General features: G+C 39.9%; 1 protein-coding gene across 2 annotated transcripts in view; it reads right to left on the reverse strand.

Moving 5' to 3' along the window:
- Positions 1-18,153, reverse strand: part of sec31b (SEC31 homolog B, COPII coat complex component) — a 30,299-nt gene extending 12,146 nt beyond the window's left edge. For both annotated transcript variants that reach the window (XM_034193585.1, XM_034193584.1), the window contains exons 1-20: positions 18,010-18,153; positions 17,338-17,436; positions 17,123-17,246; positions 16,160-16,355; positions 15,966-16,061; positions 14,241-14,381; positions 12,089-12,231; positions 11,916-12,015; positions 11,660-11,821; positions 11,198-11,350; positions 10,005-10,235; positions 9,836-9,910; positions 9,632-9,724; positions 8,845-8,962; positions 8,545-8,723; positions 6,600-6,726; positions 6,343-6,488; positions 4,292-4,465; positions 2,908-3,045; positions 2,604-2,790 (exon numbers count right to left, since the gene is read on the reverse strand). In XM_034193585.1, coding sequence (XP_034049476.1) covers positions 2,604-2,790; positions 2,908-3,045; positions 4,292-4,465; positions 6,343-6,488; positions 6,600-6,726; positions 8,545-8,723; positions 8,845-8,962; positions 9,632-9,724; positions 9,836-9,910; positions 10,005-10,235; positions 11,198-11,350; positions 11,660-11,821; positions 11,916-12,015; positions 12,089-12,231; positions 14,241-14,381; positions 15,966-16,061; positions 16,160-16,355; positions 17,123-17,246; positions 17,338-17,416 — 2,662 coding nt within the window. In that variant the 5' untranslated portion in view covers positions 17,417-17,436; positions 18,010-18,153. The remainder of the gene's footprint in view (positions 1-2,603; positions 2,791-2,907; positions 3,046-4,291; positions 4,466-6,342; positions 6,489-6,599; positions 6,727-8,544; positions 8,724-8,844; positions 8,963-9,631; positions 9,725-9,835; positions 9,911-10,004; positions 10,236-11,197; positions 11,351-11,659; positions 11,822-11,915; positions 12,016-12,088; positions 12,232-14,240; positions 14,382-15,965; positions 16,062-16,159; positions 16,356-17,122; positions 17,247-17,337; positions 17,437-18,009) is intronic.
- Between the last annotated feature and the right edge of the window lie 596 nt (positions 18,154-18,749).

An 18,749-nucleotide genomic window follows, 5' to 3' on the forward strand; every position in this document is an offset into this window, starting at 1 on the left:
CTTAAAGTCTCACAATGTGGAGCAAATTGAATGTATTAGTTTACATGATGGTGGTGAGAGAGAGGTAAAATATGACCCCAAAAAGAAAACAGGATTACATCCTACTCTGAGAAATTACATTTTTCCAGGAGTTATTGGATTTGGAATAAAATGCCTTTTAAATTAGACACAGTTACAACAACATGGTGCATTTGACGGCTGAGGGGACATACTGACCCTTAAAACCTAAGCGGCTCATGCACAGGATCAACACCCTGAAACTAGACTGCCTCTTTTTTTAAATAAATCAAGTCATTTGATATCAACAAAATGACAATATACAAATATTTCCGGAAAGCTTTATTCTCCAGAACAAAATAAGCATGACATTTTGTGGTACCTCAATCCAGAGTAAAATCCAACAAGACATCAGAGAGACTCTGTACTAAAATGTAGTTTCCTTACTTTCCAATTACATTTCTTCTGGGAAGACTTTAAATTTTAATGTCCTTCACTGCCACCCGAAAGCACAGCAGGACTTCACTGATGGGTTTGTGAAGCATTTGTTTAGCCAAAGCAACAGGCTAAGAACTACATGTAAAAGAAAGAACAATTTTTTTGCAATGCCTGCAAAATGTTATGAATTTTATTTTTTATTTTCAAGCAATAAACAACAATTTAGACAAAAATTGTTTCCTAGTTTGTTCAATAATTTTAAATCTTACTGCAATTAACAGTTTACATATTAAGCAATACCACAAAAAGGTAATACCAAAATACTCACTAAAAAAGTTGTAAGTTGAAATAAAACCCTCTGTTCACTTAACTATTTTAGTGTTTTTTATCAAAGCCTCAACTTGATGTCAACACATTTTCCTGAAATTTTAAATTGTTGTCTGTTGGTACAAAATAACTCTTTTGTGATATGCTCCAGAACACTAAGCCTTTACTTTTGTGTACATCATTTAGGTAAAAACTGTTCAGAAAACCATCAATCACAAAGTTTTGCTTAATAAACTCTCATACTTTAATTTCTCACCTGGTGCGATTCAGTGGTTTGAGTCGTATCTTTCAAATTGAACTCAATGTGTTACAGTTGACAGAGTCAAATCTTCTTTTCGTAGTTGTCCTGTAGGTGTCCCACAGGGGTCAGTCCTGGGGCCCTTATTTTCATTATACATAAATGACCTTCCAGAGGTACGCTGTGATCTCAATACTCAAATGTATGCAGACGATGCAGACATTTACACCTATGATTCTACAACTGATATATCTTACAAATTTACCAATATTGTAAACAAGGTACAATACTGACTTAATGATAATTGCCTTATGCTTAACACGACTAAAACAGTTTGTATGATATTTTCAAAAAGACCAGTAGAGCAAAACAGTCTCAAAGTGTCTATAGGTGGAGAGGCACTTGAAACGGTATCCCATTTCAAGTACCTTGGAATTATATTGGACTCTAATCCTTCCTTCAAAAAACGTGAAAAAAAGATAACACTAAAATTTCACCTTCAAAACTTTAAACAGCTCAGGCTTTTTATTTCGACTGATGCTGCTAGACTGTACGTTCATTGCATGATCCTGTTTCATATTGAATATTGCTGCACAATACAGTCATTTGCTGGTAAGACAGTACTAAAACCTTTAGAGCAACTTTATAAAAAAGCCATCAAAGTGTTTGCCAAAAAGCCATATTCCACTCATTACTGTGAAATTCTAGAGAAATACCACCTTTTAAGTTTTAACAGTTTTATAACTTTTAAGTGTGCTTGTCTCATTTATAAAACTCTCCATGGCCTAACCCCCCCCTCCTCTGGAGGAATTTATTAGAGATAGTAACCTCAGGACGAGTTCTGCTTCTAGAGGGGACTGTGAGGTGCCCTTTAGATGAGCTTGCACAGGACAAAACATAATTTCTGTGAAGGGTTGTACAAACTGGAACAGCCTTCCAACAAGTATACGAGACAGTTCCACCCCAAGTGCTTTTAAAAATTAGCTCAAAAAAAAAAAAAAAAAAAAAAAAAAAAGAGGCTCAAAAATCATCAAAACTGTCAATACAGGTGAGATGTACTGTATATAATTTAATGTTTTGTATTTATTGTAATTGTTGTTGTGTGTCTGAGGACTACAGATGGAAAGTAGCTTTTAGCTAAATCTGACATATTTACACTATGTCAAGAAAATGTACAGTGTTCATTAATGTGCATTGTCCTCATCAAATAAACAATAAAAAGAAAACACACAAGGAAACACCAGCTGTGGTTGACACCCATGTCAGTGTTACCTACAGTTCATTTTGCACCATATCAATGTAACAGTGTGCAACATAAAAAGTGATATTTCCCAAACCCAGAAAGTCTAATTCCTGACAAACTATGTCTGATTTTCAAATCCATGTGGCTTGCCAGGGCCACCTTTTTCATTCTGTCATGTTCATTCCTCAAGCTGCTCCTGGATCCACTCTTAAAAGTTAAGGGTTTATTCCTTGGCCCATACCCCATTCTTCCACCAAGTTACAACTAAATCAATTCAGCAGTTTAAGCGTAATCCTGCTAAGAGGAAAACAAAGAGCACTGACAACATTACCTACTTGACAGAGGTAATGAGACTCTAACCTGCAGCAGGATGTTGGGGATATTGAGGTCTCACAGTAGGGTGCGGCACACTGGGTGGAAGTCCATGAGAAGACGAGGGTGGCACAGGTCCAGTGTTGAGTTGAGCAGCTTGTGGGTTAAAAATTGATGGCATTGGAGGCTTCCCACCTGCTGGCACCTGAGAGGGACCGGGTGTCTGGTACTGACTCTAGAATTAAATACATAATACACATTTATTTATTTATTAATGATGAAAACAAAACCAAAGAGTGACAACAGAATACACTGGTAATATAATGATTCTGACTAAAAAAAAAATGGTTACCATAACTTGTGATTTTGGCGTAGTAGAAGCAGTCTTGTCTGGCTCACTGACTCTGCTGAAAGAGTTTGAAGACTGCTGCTGAACAACAGCCTCTATCTGAGCATGGAACAGTCTGTCCCTCAGCATCCTGATCCCAGGCTGAGGACACAAAATAGTGACAACACACAATTTAACACACTCCATTAAAGCTACACATCTGACATAAAACCACTCCTATTTTCACACTGCATGTAATTTACAGAGCATCCGGAATGTTTTCACAGCGATTCACTTTTTCCACATTTTATGTTACAGTCTTATTCCAAAATGGATGAGATTAATTTTTTCCTCAAAAGTCTACAATGTGAAATTTTTATTTTTTTTTTTGCAATTTTTGCAAATTTATTAAAAATAAAAATCTAAGAAATCACATGTACACAAGAATTCACAGCCATTACTGTGAAGCTCAGAACTGAGCTCAGGTGCATCCTGTTTCCACTGATCATCCTTGAGATGTTCCGACAGCTTGATTGGAGCAAACCTGAGGTAAATTCAGTTGATTGGACATGATTTGGAAAGGCACACACCTGTCTATATATAAGGTCTCACAGTTGACAGTGCATGTCAGAGCACAAACCAAGCATGAAGTCAAAGGAATCGATTGTAGACCTGGGAGACACTGGACTGTCTCGAGACACAAATCTGGGGAAGGGTACAGAAACATTTCTGCTGCTTTGAAGATCCCAGTGAACGCAGTGGTCTCTATCATCCTTAAATGGAAGAAGCTCAGATCCACAGGACTCTTGCTAGAGCTGGCTGCCCGTCTAATCTGAGTGATCGAGAGAGAAGGGCCTTAGTCAGGGAGGTGACCAAGAACCGGATGGTCACTCTGTCAGAGCTCCAGCAGTCAGGACAATTCTGTGAATGTCCTTGAGTGGCCCAGCCAGAGCCCAGACCTGAATGTGAGTGAACATCTCTGGAGAGATCTGAAAAAGGCTGTGCATCGACGCTCCCCATCCAACCTGATGGAGCCTGAGAGGTGCTGCAAAGAGGAATAGACAAAACTGCCCACAGATAGATGCACCAAGCTTGTGACATCATATTCAAGAAGATGTGAGACTGTAAGTGCTGCCAAAGGTGCATTAAAGTATTGAGCAAAGGCTGTGAATACTTATGTACGTGTGATTTCTTAGCATTTTATTTTTAATATATTTGCAAAAAACAAAACAAAAAAAAAAACGACCTTTTTCATGTTGTCATTGTGGGGTATTGTGAGTAGAATTTTGAGGGGGAAAAAGGAATTTACTCGATTTAAATAAGGCTGTAAAAAAAACAAAATGTGGAAAAAGTGAAGCACTATGAATACTTTCTGAATGCACTGTAAGAGTATTGCTGTGACTCTTACTTGGTCAGCGTCCTCAGGTAAGTAGGTCATAGCAGTGAGGAGGCTGCCCTCCGCAGCCAGTATGCCAGCGTACCGAGTTAGTTTCTCAGCAAGAATCGGACTCTGGATTGCAATTTCACCGTTGCGGTGCCGTTCAACTGACTTGCGTAGCATCATCACTTTCTCAACCAGATCCTGAAAAACAAACATATACCACTGTGTCTGTTAAAAAGAAGCTTGTATTTAGGCCTCAGAATTCTTCTCCGGGTTCTCTAGGAAATGACAGCAGGTCACATCAAAACATTCACTTTCAGTGATAAAAGTAGGGTACTGTGTGTATTTCTTGAAAAGGTGCATTCTTTGAAAATGACAAAGAACAAGATCATATCCATTTCAATCTAGACAAGGCTTTAGTTTTTAATTTGAGATAAGACGGAGTTGCAGGAAATGCCTTCCACTGGTATTTGAAAAAGGCAAAAATGCTACAGCTTCTCCAAGACAGGAGTAGTGCTCCCCGCAACCTGTAGTACCATCATGCTCTATATTTCAGGGCTGTGAAATCCGAGGAAAATTCGCAGGGGATTTTTTATCTAATAATACATTTTCAGCATCTCCTGGAAGAAAACAAATCTCAAAAGAAGTGCATATTTAAATGATCCTAGATTCAACCTTTCATATAAACTGTCAAAGATAATGCTGAAATAACAGAATATGACATGGAAGTAGGACCTGGAATGATTTTCCTTTTAATTGTAAACCAAATTATGCATTAACTCAAAACAGTTAAACTACATGATATTCATGAAGACAGAAAAGACTGTTACAGCATTTCAAAAACCACAGCTAAAGCTTGTAGAATATTTTGAAAATCATGGTAAAATATCAGTAACATACCTTATAGTAAAAAAGTCAGATATTGTTGTGTAAATTCCTGTAAATCCACTCAAATCCAGTCTTTTTTTCCAATTAAAAAAGTCTACGTTAATAAAAACTCATTTATATTCTTGTGTAAATTCATGTAAATCCATTCAATTCCACAATGTATTTTTTTTCCAATGGAAGAAAGTCTCAATTATTAATAAAAAAAAGTTGCATAATCTTTTCTAAAATCCTATTTGAACAGCACAATGTGTATTTTCCAGGGAGAGAAAAATTCTTACCGTGTTTCCAGAGGGCAGTTCGCTTTATCTGTTTATCTTTTAGGTGTGTTCATGAAACCAGCGACAATTCCACAGATTCTTGTCCTTATCAAACTTTTCAAACCGCCTGTCTCGCCGCCATCTCTCTGCGCGACGTCGCTTCGTGACACAGATATACTGCAAAATTCTTCTTTTAAAAACTTGAGAGCTCTAAAAGTTTGCGATGTCCACATGCTATGTTTAGCTTAAGCATCTTGCAGGAGCCACACAGCGTTGCCACAGCAACCAACCAGTCCCGCTTTATAACAGCTACGCTGTGAGTGGCATTTTTCCTCCACGAAGATCCGCGGATCCGAGGACACAGATTTGTATCTATAACACACAGATCAGTGTCCGCGGATTTATAAAATTTGCTCTATGTGGTAAAAAAAGGAAACACTTTGCGATAGGCATTTTAAAAACTCAGATGATCACAATTACAGAGTACAACACTAACATCCTCCCGGCGCCCCATGATGAAATCCTCAGATCCGAGGAGTTTTCACAGCCCTGATATTTATGGGGAATGTCCTGACCACCTTTTGCTCCAGAGTGTGGATCAGATGGTGTCTCATATAGATCAAAACACAGGAGCTGCTTGTCATGCATGTAGATGGTGCCATCTAGTGGCAACAGGAAAAAAAAAGTATGATTTATAATCCAGAAAATGCAGTTATCCAACATATTTAGAGGGACTAAAAATGGGTAAAAGTAACACCTAAATTGGGCATGGTTGTCAGTTAATAATATGAGCCAACCTTCTGCAAGCTTCAACTCTGATCATTACTTCAAACAAGGTGGAAAAGCTCTTCAGTGAGAATGACCAAATGAAAGAAAGAAAATCTCAAATATGACAGAGCTCAAACCATATATATTACAAAATAGCAAACATACCACTAAACCCAGAGGGGAGGAGCAGTCCTTATGTAGGTCCCAGCACTCCACCAGCTTTTCAATGTTCCCAGAACAGATATAACACAGACAGGCCTGCAGGCAGCGCTTCTCTGTCCCCTCCTGCTCCAGTCGGCCTCCCAGAGTGTCTATGGAGAGGAATACATAAATAAAAAACACAATTTTAGAATGTTAGCCAACAAAATACTGTTCAATTAGTACAGCCCCACCTGGGAGCGAGAAAATTTACACCAACTTACCACACAGATGGGCAAAATCTTCAGGGTGAGCGTAGGTCAGCAGAGCGGCGAGAGCCTCCTTCCAATTGTCCAGCTCACAGCTTTGGACGATGTCTCTCCAGTTCTGAGTCACCACTGATGATATGAGCTAGTGTTGGGGACGATTGGAAATACCAGAATTAACCAGCAAAAGCACACTTTCCATGTGTTTGTAAAAGGAAAGTCTCACCCAGAGGAGGCTTGTTCATAAGGGTAATTTAGGCGACGCACAGCCAAACAGGAAAAGGAAGGATTTTTTTTTTCCCCCTTTCAGTCTGAGCCCCTGTTCCAGTGCTTATGAGCCCTCCAGACCATTTGATCTGCCTCTGAATGTCACTGTCCAGTCAGGTCCCGCCCACTCTCCCGCCATATCAGTAAGGTTGAAAACTGAACCACCAATCTCTCTCACACTCCCATGTAGAATTTATATTTTTCACAAAACCGGGGCTTTCAACGCAGGGGACAGTTTGATTCCCTACAGACGTTGATAAATGTCTTTGATTACACAGTTGACAAACTCTTGGGAGGTGATAGTCCAGCGGTTCAGCGGTGGGCTTGAGCCTTTGGTTCAAACCCCCCTCAGGCTGGAAAGTCACTCAGGAGCCCCTGTGTAATGTCCTTAATACCAAGTTACTCTCAGTATGAGTGCTTTGCATGGCAGCACTCTGATGTGTGTGTGAGAATGTGAGGCATCATTGTAAAGCCCTTTCAGCTTCTTATTCAGATTTAAAAGTGTAATATAAATGCAGTCCATTTATTGCAGTTTATGTTTTAGACATATTTCTGTAATTGTTTATTTTCTTCAATGTTTTGTTTGTGAGCCTCTGTATGTGTTTCGTGATTTGAGGGGTGACATTTTCAGAAAAATTATGCATGTGATTAATTTAATTAATCACAGACTTTTTACTTTACAGTCATTTTTTTAAATCGCCTGACAGCACTAGTTATTATGTACAAAGCGCTTTTTTCCTTCTCGTGCCTCCAGTCTGGGGTATTTCCACAGATTCCTTTTACATAATAACACCATATTTTTATATGCCTATGATGCTACCATGACAATCGGTCTGGATCGCGTATCACATGTTAAAAACCAGAAAGCTAAAAACACGATTAGAAAAACCAAATCGGATATGAACAGACTCCATAAATATCTAAACAGCATAGGAAAAAAACACAGATTGAAAGCTTACCAGCTAACGATCGGACCATCTGTTAGCAAGTTCTTCATGAAGGAGAAGCAAACAGGTCTGACTACGAGCCCAAAACCGCCAGCAGCTTTCATATTCAGGCAATACCGTAAGTTTGCAAGTTTATAATAACCATATAATAAACTAACTATTAACCTAGTGTTTTTCACGAGGATCTCGCTAACACTCGGCCATACCATCAACACCTCAGTGTGATATTTTCCCGTATGGACTTTGCGCTCAGTTAATAATCCTTTATTATCGCAGTATAACAGCAGCACACAGCCAACCTGGAGCACTTGGTAAACATGTCATTTTAGCAAGATACAAACTGTGAATTTCTCCCTAATTTTGTCCCTAGTTTGGTTGCAAATTTTTTTTTGTCTCCTACCACTCTCCGCACATCACAGGTCAGTGAGATAGTACCCAAAGTTAGCAGCACCAAAAACATATTTGCCGATTTCATCCTTGCTCTACTGATTAATGTGAATAATGAATAAGTGGGTTAATTTGTTGTGGCGGTCACATAATTTTGATTATGACGTGTAACTTATGCAGCTAGAAGGGAAATCTGTTGAGTGCTGCCTTCTAGCGGAAGTATTGCTGTATGAGTTAATTAGCTAACAACAAATTGATACGGTTGTCTTGCATAATGTACATACTGAATGGGTCACCTTAATCATTATCAAAAAGTTGCCCGCAGCCCCAAGAGATTCTTCAGGAGCCGCCAATGGTCTCACCACTGAAATGCTGTTTTTATGCTTGCTCAGATATTTCTGCTGCGTCTTCTTCAGCAGCTCCTCCCCTCCGCTGATAGCTAGCAGGATGGCTTCAGCGTAACGCCCATCATTCAGACACAGATCCACAGCTCCCTCAAAGTTACCAACCAGCAGTGCCTGGCTTATTAAACCATCGGTGTCTGCAAAAGGAGAAGAAAGGGATCATCCGCTTAACAAACATGACAGTTCACTTACAGGTCGATATCTAAAGAACGAGTAACATTGTATCGCTTGCTATGCTTGCAGAAAATGGAATTTTACCACATGAAACAGGAATCTGGAAGTTGGCGTTTTCCTTTAGAGTCTGGCTGAAGACGTCTGCTGGTGAAATTGAACCAGACGTTCTTACGTCACCTGCAGCAGTTCCTTCATCAGACCTCTTTATTAAAATTAATAATAACAAAATCAATATGCAGGAATAGCACAGTATGACATACCAGCATTTCCACTAATATCCCCCCTCCAAAAAAACCCCTCATACTCTTTTACTTCTATAAGAAAAGCAATTAAAAGGTGACACGTGAAACGTGAGGTGCCCAGAAACGCAAAGCCAGTGAGAGAGGGATGGGGATGCCTTTTAATGATCTGAGATTAAAAAAAAATTTACATCATTTGGGGGATAGATCTGTAACATACAGTGTCACGAAGATCTCAAACAAATTGTTTCAGGCCTAAATGATGTTTACAGCAGAAGCTGCTGTCTGTAACAACATTGTAGGACTTTAGAGATAATCAATAATGAACCCCAAACACATGAAAATGTAAAAAGTAGATTAAAAAAAACTTATTTGGTGTGCAACATTTTTTGCTGGTGTTATTTTTATATATAAAATAATGATTCTGACCTGGTGAGAATTTCCGTTGGGCTGGTGGCCCACCATGCCCACACCATTATAGGGGAAAACACACACACACACACACACACACACACACACACACACACACACACACACACACACACACACACACACACACACACACACACACACACACACACACACACACACGAGAAATTAAAAATTAACTGCTAAAATGACTTCTGGCTGACCTCAGTGGAGAGCATTTGCATCTTTTCTGCCAAATCCTTGGCATCTATTCCATGTCCATTAGGCTGGAAGTTCTTCGCTAGACATTTTGAAATCTAAAAGAACATCATTTTGTTACCACCAGGAGACAATCATCATACAGTTGTTACCTACTGACAACAACTCCTACAAATCAGCTTACAGTTTAAGAATAAGACGCATTATACCTTCTTTTCCAATTCATCTTTGCTGAACCCCAAAAGTCTGAGAAATTTAATGCGAGCTTCATCTTCAAAATTCACCTGTAAAATAAGGCAGTTAATTACATTTGAAATACAATCACTCCACACTAACACCCAATGCTATGTTTCAACATCCACAGTATGATGATCCCACCAGAAGGAACTTCCATATGTCCTGTTCAGCATCTGTTTTGGCATTCTGAATCTTGGCTTGACAGAAGTTGTTGAGTGAACCTGACTGCAGCGCCACCTGCAGCTCTCTGGAGCGCTGCAGGAACTCGGTCTCTGTGGTAACTTGACTCACAAACACTTCTCTGGGGACAGGCTGAGGACTCTGCACTGGAGGCAACTTTGGATTGCCAAATGTTACCAACTTCCCACCAAACTAAGGAAAAATAAATAAATGTCAAAAACATACATGTACATCATACTATAATTGGGCAAATGGTAGCATGGTGGCCAATCGTTAAGCGTGATTGCTTCTGGAGCAGAACGCTCCCAGTTCAAGACCACCCATGCCCATTCTCCACATAATGTGGGGCTACATCTGGAAGGGCATTTAGCATAACAAAAAAACTAAAATTAGGACGAATCAACATGCATATCCATCTTAGAACCAAAGGTACTTAAGTACTATAACTGGAGCAATATTTCTTTGCTTTCCTACTGGTCCCAGGTACTTTCCAAACTTGGTACCATCTACAAATGAAGACTGAGACCGTAACTGCTCTTAAAAGATTTATTTGCACAACAATCAAAATCAATGGGGGGGTCAAAAATTTGATTTTCATTACAATTTAAACCTATCTTGGCACACGCACACTTGTATGCAGGTAGGCTTCAGACAATGCCCAAACTATGTCAAATTTGCAAAAGATTGAGGTCAACATCAACTTTGTCTGTTGGCCTACTCTTCCCGAGTCCTTTCTGCTGATTTCTACAAAAACGCAGTATGTGAATGAAGGTCAACTAAGGAATTGCTCTTAAAAGGTTCATTCTGGAAAATCAGGAACAAGGAAATTAATTTTCAACCCAACTTGGACCAAACTGCACACATACAGAGGTGGCTTGCAGAATTGTCCTGGCAAGGTCAGCTGAAGATCAGTCATTCGGGTGATTGCAAAAGTTACAATGGTTAAAGGTCAGATTTCCACCAGGCAAAGAATTGTGGTGTTTAGCAGGAAATTCTACCCAGAGCAAGGTAACCACACCCTCACTGATGCTATATTTTGATTGTCATATCCCTTTGTGTCTTCATGCCCACAGGTACTGTTGCCTAGTTTATGAAATTTTAAGAAAGTACTTGCTGCAAACCATCATACCTTTTTTTTTTTTAATTATACTTACAGCAAAGGAAGCCCTCACTGGTGTGCGAATCCACTTAGGTGGCTTCTTCAGTGGAGGAACTATAGTAGTCTGGGTTTGAGGCTGAGGAACTTGCAGTGGAGGGAGCGCCTGCCCTGTACCAAAGGGATCCATTGTATCAAATGAGGAGGATATCTGTTAAACAAAATGTGAATCATTACAACAAGCAGAACTCAAAATAATTTGGCCGATTACTGCTGAATAATGTGCCCCGCAATTTCTGGGACAATGGCAAAGTTTTGGTTATATTAGTTGACAGTCACAGCAAATGCCTGCTTCAGGAGAAAAAAGAAAGAAGCACAACTGGCATCTGTAAGCCTTCAAACTCCACTTTGCAGTTTGTTATTATATTTCTTGGTGGTAGCTATAGCAACACTAGTGCAGCCCCTTGTATTTTTGTGATAAAGGAATACTGGGGAAGAACAATGAAGGAGCAGATACTACCTTATGAGCGGTGCTTTGCTGCTGAGCTGTCAAGCTGCCTCCCATTACAGAGTAAACAGTGATCCTCCCATCGAAGGAGGCTGCTGACAGAAGGGCTGGATTCCGAGGACACCACTGAATATCAAAACACCACTGGTTTGTTGTTGGCAGCTCATAAATGACCTACAGCGAAAATGACAGGTGACGATCCACAGTTCTGACATCAGACAACACGAAGCTCACCAGGGTAAAAACAGCTGCATGGAGGGTCACATACCTCTGCAGTGTTTGGATTCCAGCAGAGGATCCTGTTGTCTTTAGCGCTACTCAAGAGGAGCTCAGAGTCCGCTTGACTCCAGGATATGGACAGAATTCCTCTGTAACAAAATCCCATTTAATTTTCTTTCAAAGGAAAAACGGAAACTAACATACAAAATGTTCAAACATCACCTTGTGTGGTTCTCAAGAACTTTCAGAGGAGATGTGGCAAATCGGAGGTCCCACATCTGGATGATTGGCAGGCGGTCATCTTCAGAGGCCAACACCAGCTGAGTAGCCACGTCAGGATGCCACAGCATTCCTGAACAGTGCATCTGACACACAGCAGAGGACACTTACAAACGGACAATTAACACCAAAATGCTGACAGTGATGTGCTTATGTGAACTATGAAGTGTGAATATATGTCTAAAAAGAAAAGGTACACTGAAATATTTGCTCTCCCAAAACACAAATTTTTAAGTTTTGACTGACAAACGCCACCTGTACTCTCACACCTTCACCAGCTTGAGTTTTGCATCACCCCCTCTAGGTGGTGCTTTCAACTGCCCACTGAAATTTTGCCATTTTATGGAAATGCTTTCATCACAGACAGGCATCAGTCAAAATTAAGCTGGCCAGCCACTGGCACAATGAGAAATTTTAACAGCAGCAGCTCAATTTCTTTTCATTTTTATAGCACCAAATCACAACAGAGTTGCCTCAAGGCGCTTCACACAAGTAAGGTCTAACCTTACTAACCCCCAGAGCAGCAGTGGTAAGGGAAAAACTCCCTCTGAGGAAGAAACCTCAAGGAGACCAGACTCAAAAGGGTGACCCTCTGCTTGGACCATGCTACAGACACAAATTACAGAACAATTCACAAAACAAATATACAGGAATACTAGCAGAACCTTAAAATCTGATCTCACTGGGACAGGAAGCTAGTGAAGAGCAAGGTTGGGTAGGATTACTTTGAAAGAATACATGTGGATTACATGTACTGTATGTATGTACATACATTTGGATTACTTGTAATATGATTACTTTTGGATTACATTTCAAAGTAATCCTACCCAACCTTGGTGAAGAGATGCCAAAATGGGTGTAATGTAGTCAAACTATCTAGAAGAGACAAATGCATGGATCAGGGTCTCAGCATCAGCTATAGACAGGATGGGACGAATCTTCGCTATATTTCACAGGTGGAAGAAAGCAGTCCTCGTAATATTTCTAATGTGGAGGTCAAAGGACAACGCTGGATCAAAACCCCAAGGTTCCTCACTTTATCAGTGTGATGTATGACACACAAGCCTAGGCTAAGCGTTAACTGGTCAAATTGATGCCAATGTCTGACTGGAACAAGAACCATCATTTCAGTCTTATCAGAGTTTAAAAGTAGGAAGTTTCTAGACATCAAACATCTCACTGATGCAAGGCAATCTTCTAAGGATTTTATGTGAATGAGATTACCAGCAGTTATCAGCATGTATAACTGAGTATCATCAGCATAGCAGTGAAAGGTAATCCCATTTTTAAACACTTGCTTAACCTTCCACACACTCATAGCATACTCTTCCTTTAAAATGAACCCAACAGCATTTCTCTTCCTATCCACACTATGATACAATAACTTGAACCCACTGCCTATGCTCCTGCTCTTACTTCCCTTCCACTTGCTCTTGTGCACACAAAATGTCTACTTTTCTCCTCTCAATCATGTCAACCGGCTCTCTCCCTTTTTCCAGTCATACTGCCAACATTCAATGTTCCAACTCTCACTTTCACCCTTCTAGTTTTCCTCTTCTCCACCAGTCTCTGGAGACCTTTTCTGCCTCTTCTTCTTCACCTGACATTAGCCCAATTTCCACTGGCACCCCCTCTGGGCAAGGGTACCGATGGCTGTCAATAACCCAGACCTCAACAAATCCTTTTATGCAAATTCGATTTGTCCTCTGCATCTTTATTTTGGCTCATTTCACATTGGATGACCTTCCTGACACAACCCTACTCATTTATCTGGGCTTGGGACCGGCACTCAGAATATACTGGCTGCACAACCCATATGGCTGAGCTAAATGTAACCCTTCTATAGCCCCCCCCCCAAAAAAATTTGTGGTTTACGGACCTAGAATTTAGTACTTTTCTATCTACCTATACACCCTCCATGACTAAATAATAATAATAATAATAATAAAAATGGCCTTCTGATAGAAAACATGCACACTGGAGCTTTGTGAATGAAAAAAAAAGTGTTTTAAAAACCCAAGAAAGTCATTTGAAAAATTTCTAGTTTTCCAAGATAAACTAAACACATCCAGCAAAAACACCAACAAATACCAACCCTATTGCTGTGGTCACTGATCTTGATGATGGGTTCATTTTTTCTCAGGTCCCACACAACTGCCTTCCCGCTGGGATTGGCAGAGGCCAGGATATGCTGAACCTGCCTGTTCCACGAGATGACGCTGATGTCTTCCGCAGGCTGCCGGTGAAACCAACAGGATTTTGTTACTATCAGAGAACCCTGAACTGAGTAGATATAAAATGTTCAAATAATTATTAAAATAAGACAGACAGGCATCATGCCAACAACATCAGTAGTAAAAGCAAAATTAAGTCAAGCCACTGTATGCAGGGACACCAGAGCTACTTTTTGTCTCAGTGTGTCTCTGCCAATACAGAATCAAAAGTAATTTTTACGATTCACTCAAGTGTTATTGAAGCATTTTTTAGCACAACTTCAAACACTGATCATACATCAAGACCCAATTAAAACTAGAACTTCTTAAATATTTGATAAAATAAAATACATCATAGTTTTTAAAGTTCTACAACATTTTACGTAGCGTTACCATTATCAGATGTGTGTGTGCATGTGTGTATGTCAGAGGCCAAGTAGACAGAAAAAGAGAGATGTTAAGCGAGGTTTTAAGATAAGATAAACTTTACTGATCCCACAGGGGGGAAAATCACTTGTTGTAGCAGCAAGAGTCGTACAGTAGCAAAGAAAAATAAATATATTGACATTAAAGAAAGATGAAAGGCATAAATGCTTATGTGAACAGAATACCGGTATGTAAAAAATAGACTATAGTGAGCATAAGTATGTATAGATATGGTAAAATTATTGCTCAGAATAAAATGCAGTTGTACATATAACAAAGCACAAAAGGTGACAGTAGACATAGTAGATAGTGCAAAATTAGCAGGTGATTATGGTGCTAAAAACATCTTCTATTAAAAGGTTTATTTTACGCAAGTGTGGCCAATTATGTCAGGATCAAAGAACCGAAACTGTGAGGGAAGCCACCAAGACACCCATGACACCTCTGAAGTCGTTACAGGGTTCTGTGGCTGTGATTGGTGAAACTGTGCATAGGGCAAATATTGTGTGTTGCATTACCAATCACAACTTCATGCTGAAATTGCACAGAGAAGGGTTTTCATACAAGAAAACAGATTATATCTCAGCTCGAGTCACCCATGTGCCTTCTGACAAATGAGCTGAACCTTCATATCTTCCTGAGAACCAAGAGCGGAAAAAATACTAATTTGGAAATGATCATGTATCCATCCATTGACTTGTCTAAAGAAAAACTGGCTGTAGAAGTGGTTTACTCTAAAAATAATCCTTTAGTTTATCCAATTTCTAATGGCAACTAAAAATGGAGGGACTACTGCATGTATAAAAATGGCTCTAATTCCTAAATGGGTAATGTGATATTTTTGTTAGACCCCTTGAAATAAATCTGAAAGTTTACATTACAAGTACATTTTGATTGTTTTGTTTTCTTTGTGGGGTTGTGCAGAGGCAAAATTAAATTAGTGAGTCACTTATGGACCTGCCAAGTACAAAAAAAGATCATATACCTCAGTCTGAGGCGGAAAACTCAACAAATATGTTTGCTTGGTATTTAGGTACAGTTGTGGTGAAAAACACCATGATTACTCCAGACAAAACGTAGGTCTGCTTCAGAAAACATCCACCACTGAGTGTTTAATTTAATCGGTGGGGTTCATTCTTGTACACTGTGAGCGAACTGAACTGAACTTCAACTGCACCCACCTGTGTCTTTGCACCTGGTGTCATTGGACTGCTAAAGTTATTTAGATCCCAGATGTATATCTCTGAATCATTTGCTCCTGAGGCCAGGAGATTACTCTGGGGAAAAAGCAGTTGACAAACATTTATTAGGTTGAGGACAGTCTTAAGGGGTTAAAGTGTCATGTCTCAGAAGACTGTGTGACTACAGACTTTACCTGAAAAGGGTTAAAATCGAGTGCTCGAACAGGTCCTGTGTGTTTGTCAGACTCTCCCACTACTGTATCTGCCCTGGAGCTCATAATGGCTTCTGGGTTATAGACTGTTACAGTGCCATTTTCACTGCCGCCGACCAGTCTCCCTCCCGTACCATCAGCACCCATTCCAAAATTCACCCAGACAATACTATGCAACCTGCAGAAAACAACATTTATAATGAGATCAAGCTGTCTCAACTGACATGCTCATGAACCAGCTCAAAGTTAACCACTGGTTAAAGCTGGAGTGCCAGGAAGCATATTGAAATTGAGATGATTGTTAGAATTTTGATGAGGACCAAAGTAATTTTGTTCGTTAGTGTGAATATAAAGGATTCCCAAAATGTTAGTTTGAACGTGATTAAAATTTGTCCGTATCAAAGCAAATTCTGAATTATTGGCACATGGCAAAAATTCGAAAGCCAGGATGCCATCGGGGTGACGTCACAGGTCACGTGGGGGGGTTTCACCGCTAGCTGCGATGCATGCATAGAAATTTAAAACTGAAGAAGGCAAGAAGGAGGAGAGAGACAGTAGAAGTGGATGAAAGTGAGGAAGACCGGCGATATACATAGAAAGAGCGAGGAAAAGACGTAATTTGGAGCGAGAGAAAGAGAGAAGATCAACGAAGGTGAGAGATCGTTGGGAGCAACTGCGACAGAAGACTTGCGATCGAACTCACAAGGATTTTACAGCGCTGCTGTAATGCTGTTGAATTTTGTTTTTTAATTAATAGCAGTTTATATTAAAGTTTATGAGTTGTCTTGAATGGTGTTTTGAATTTACACTTTTGCCACCAGAGGGAATCACCTTGTGGTTCCCCATCTATGGTGCATCAATAATCGTAGACTTTTTTTAACAAGACAATGACCTACAAGATTACAAACACTACATCTTGTGACAGCACCACGTGCAGGTATTTACCTGTTCGAGGTGGGTAGCGACCCCTTGAGCTGCATGTCCATACAGGGATCAGAAAAATCCATTCCAAATATCTCTAGAGCAGCTGTGGTGTTGAAAGATGCATCAAGCTGTTGTGCCGAAGTGCCTATAATGACCACATCAAAAATAAATGTTCAAATGATTACATTTAAGAAAAGTAATTACTATTAAAACTGGATATGTGGTATCAGAGCTACCTAAAGCCAGGTAAACAGGATAATGTGCAGCAGGACTCCATGCTTGGTGGGCAGTCCTCTGGATCTCCTTCAGCCTCATCTTCTTGCACTGGTAGTCCCCTAAAAACAACAATGAAATCAATGCACAGCCAACACTATCAATTAACAATGTTCTATGCACATGTACAGAAGACAAATGGTGACAAATCACAAATATACTTAATGTTAGTATGAGGTGCCACCCATACTTGCAGACATGTAGTTTCTACTATGGTACACGATTTAGCTATGCGAACATACCAATGTTAATACCGTATTAGTGTACTTAACGCATTTCAAATCAGTACAATCTACTTAAATGCAACTTTGAAGGTAGTTTAGCAACAGATAACTTGCAAGCTAGCTAACACTGCGATATAAACAGTTCATAGGCTGTTTTTTAATACAGGTCTACTGAGAAAACCTGGACAAGGCCATTCTTTATAATATATTGCTGTAGTCTCAATTTTTTCATGTGCACATTCTGCACACACGACTTATAGTAGCTAACTAGCCAGCTAGCCGTTTTTTCGATGTTAGCACTAACTAGCATCCAAAAAGCTACGTCTAACGCCCTTGCTGGTTTTCTGAACACGCATGGTTGCAGTTTTTCTGACTTGCATAAACACTAAATATAATTGTGGAACCACTCACGTTAAATAACAGCTGCAATGCTCTCACTCGGCGTTAAAGACACTTATCAGTGAACGCTAGCAGCTTAGCCGCAGGCAAAAACCCAACCAAAAGGCTTTGCTGTGTTGTCACTTCGCTACGACAGCCGAGACGGACAGTCTTCACGCGAAACTGCAAGTGGGCGTTACTGCAATCGCGAATCGTCGAACTGGTCTCAACCTGTAGCACAGTTAATTTTAGGAGTGAGAACATTTCTCCTGGATGAGGGTTGCCTCTCCCCCCCCACCCCCTGGGCAAAAGCATAAAAAGTTAATCTTATGTTGATTCCAAACCATTCCTTATTCCAGACAGATCCATTATACAGAGCTCAATAGCTCTCAAACATACAATAAAAGGTACAATGGTTGATATTATTTCAGTTTATTTATAGTGTGCCACATGCCAGCTGAGTAGTGGTGCAGCTTTGCTAAAATTTACATAACAATTGTGTATTTTGTGATAATCGTAGTTTGTACATGGGTCAAAAGTGAAAAGTTTTTACCAATTTTGGTAAAAAGTGATGCAAATTATTGGTTCAGTTAATAGGGTTTTAAAAAGAAATAGTCTGTGCCATCTGTCATGCTTAGTTATCATGTGACAGGGTAACACGTCATCAGGGGCGTAGCACCAAATTCTGGGCCCTAGGTACTAGCCATATTGAGCCCCCCCCCCCCACACACACACACACTGTTGTGCTCTTTTTTTTAATCAACGGAAACACC

Source organism: Thalassophryne amazonica, chromosome 18 (assembly GCF_902500255.1).
Source record: "Thalassophryne amazonica chromosome 18, fThaAma1.1, whole genome shotgun sequence".
NCBI classification, from domain to species: domain Eukaryota; kingdom Metazoa; phylum Chordata; class Actinopteri; order Batrachoidiformes; family Batrachoididae; genus Thalassophryne; species Thalassophryne amazonica.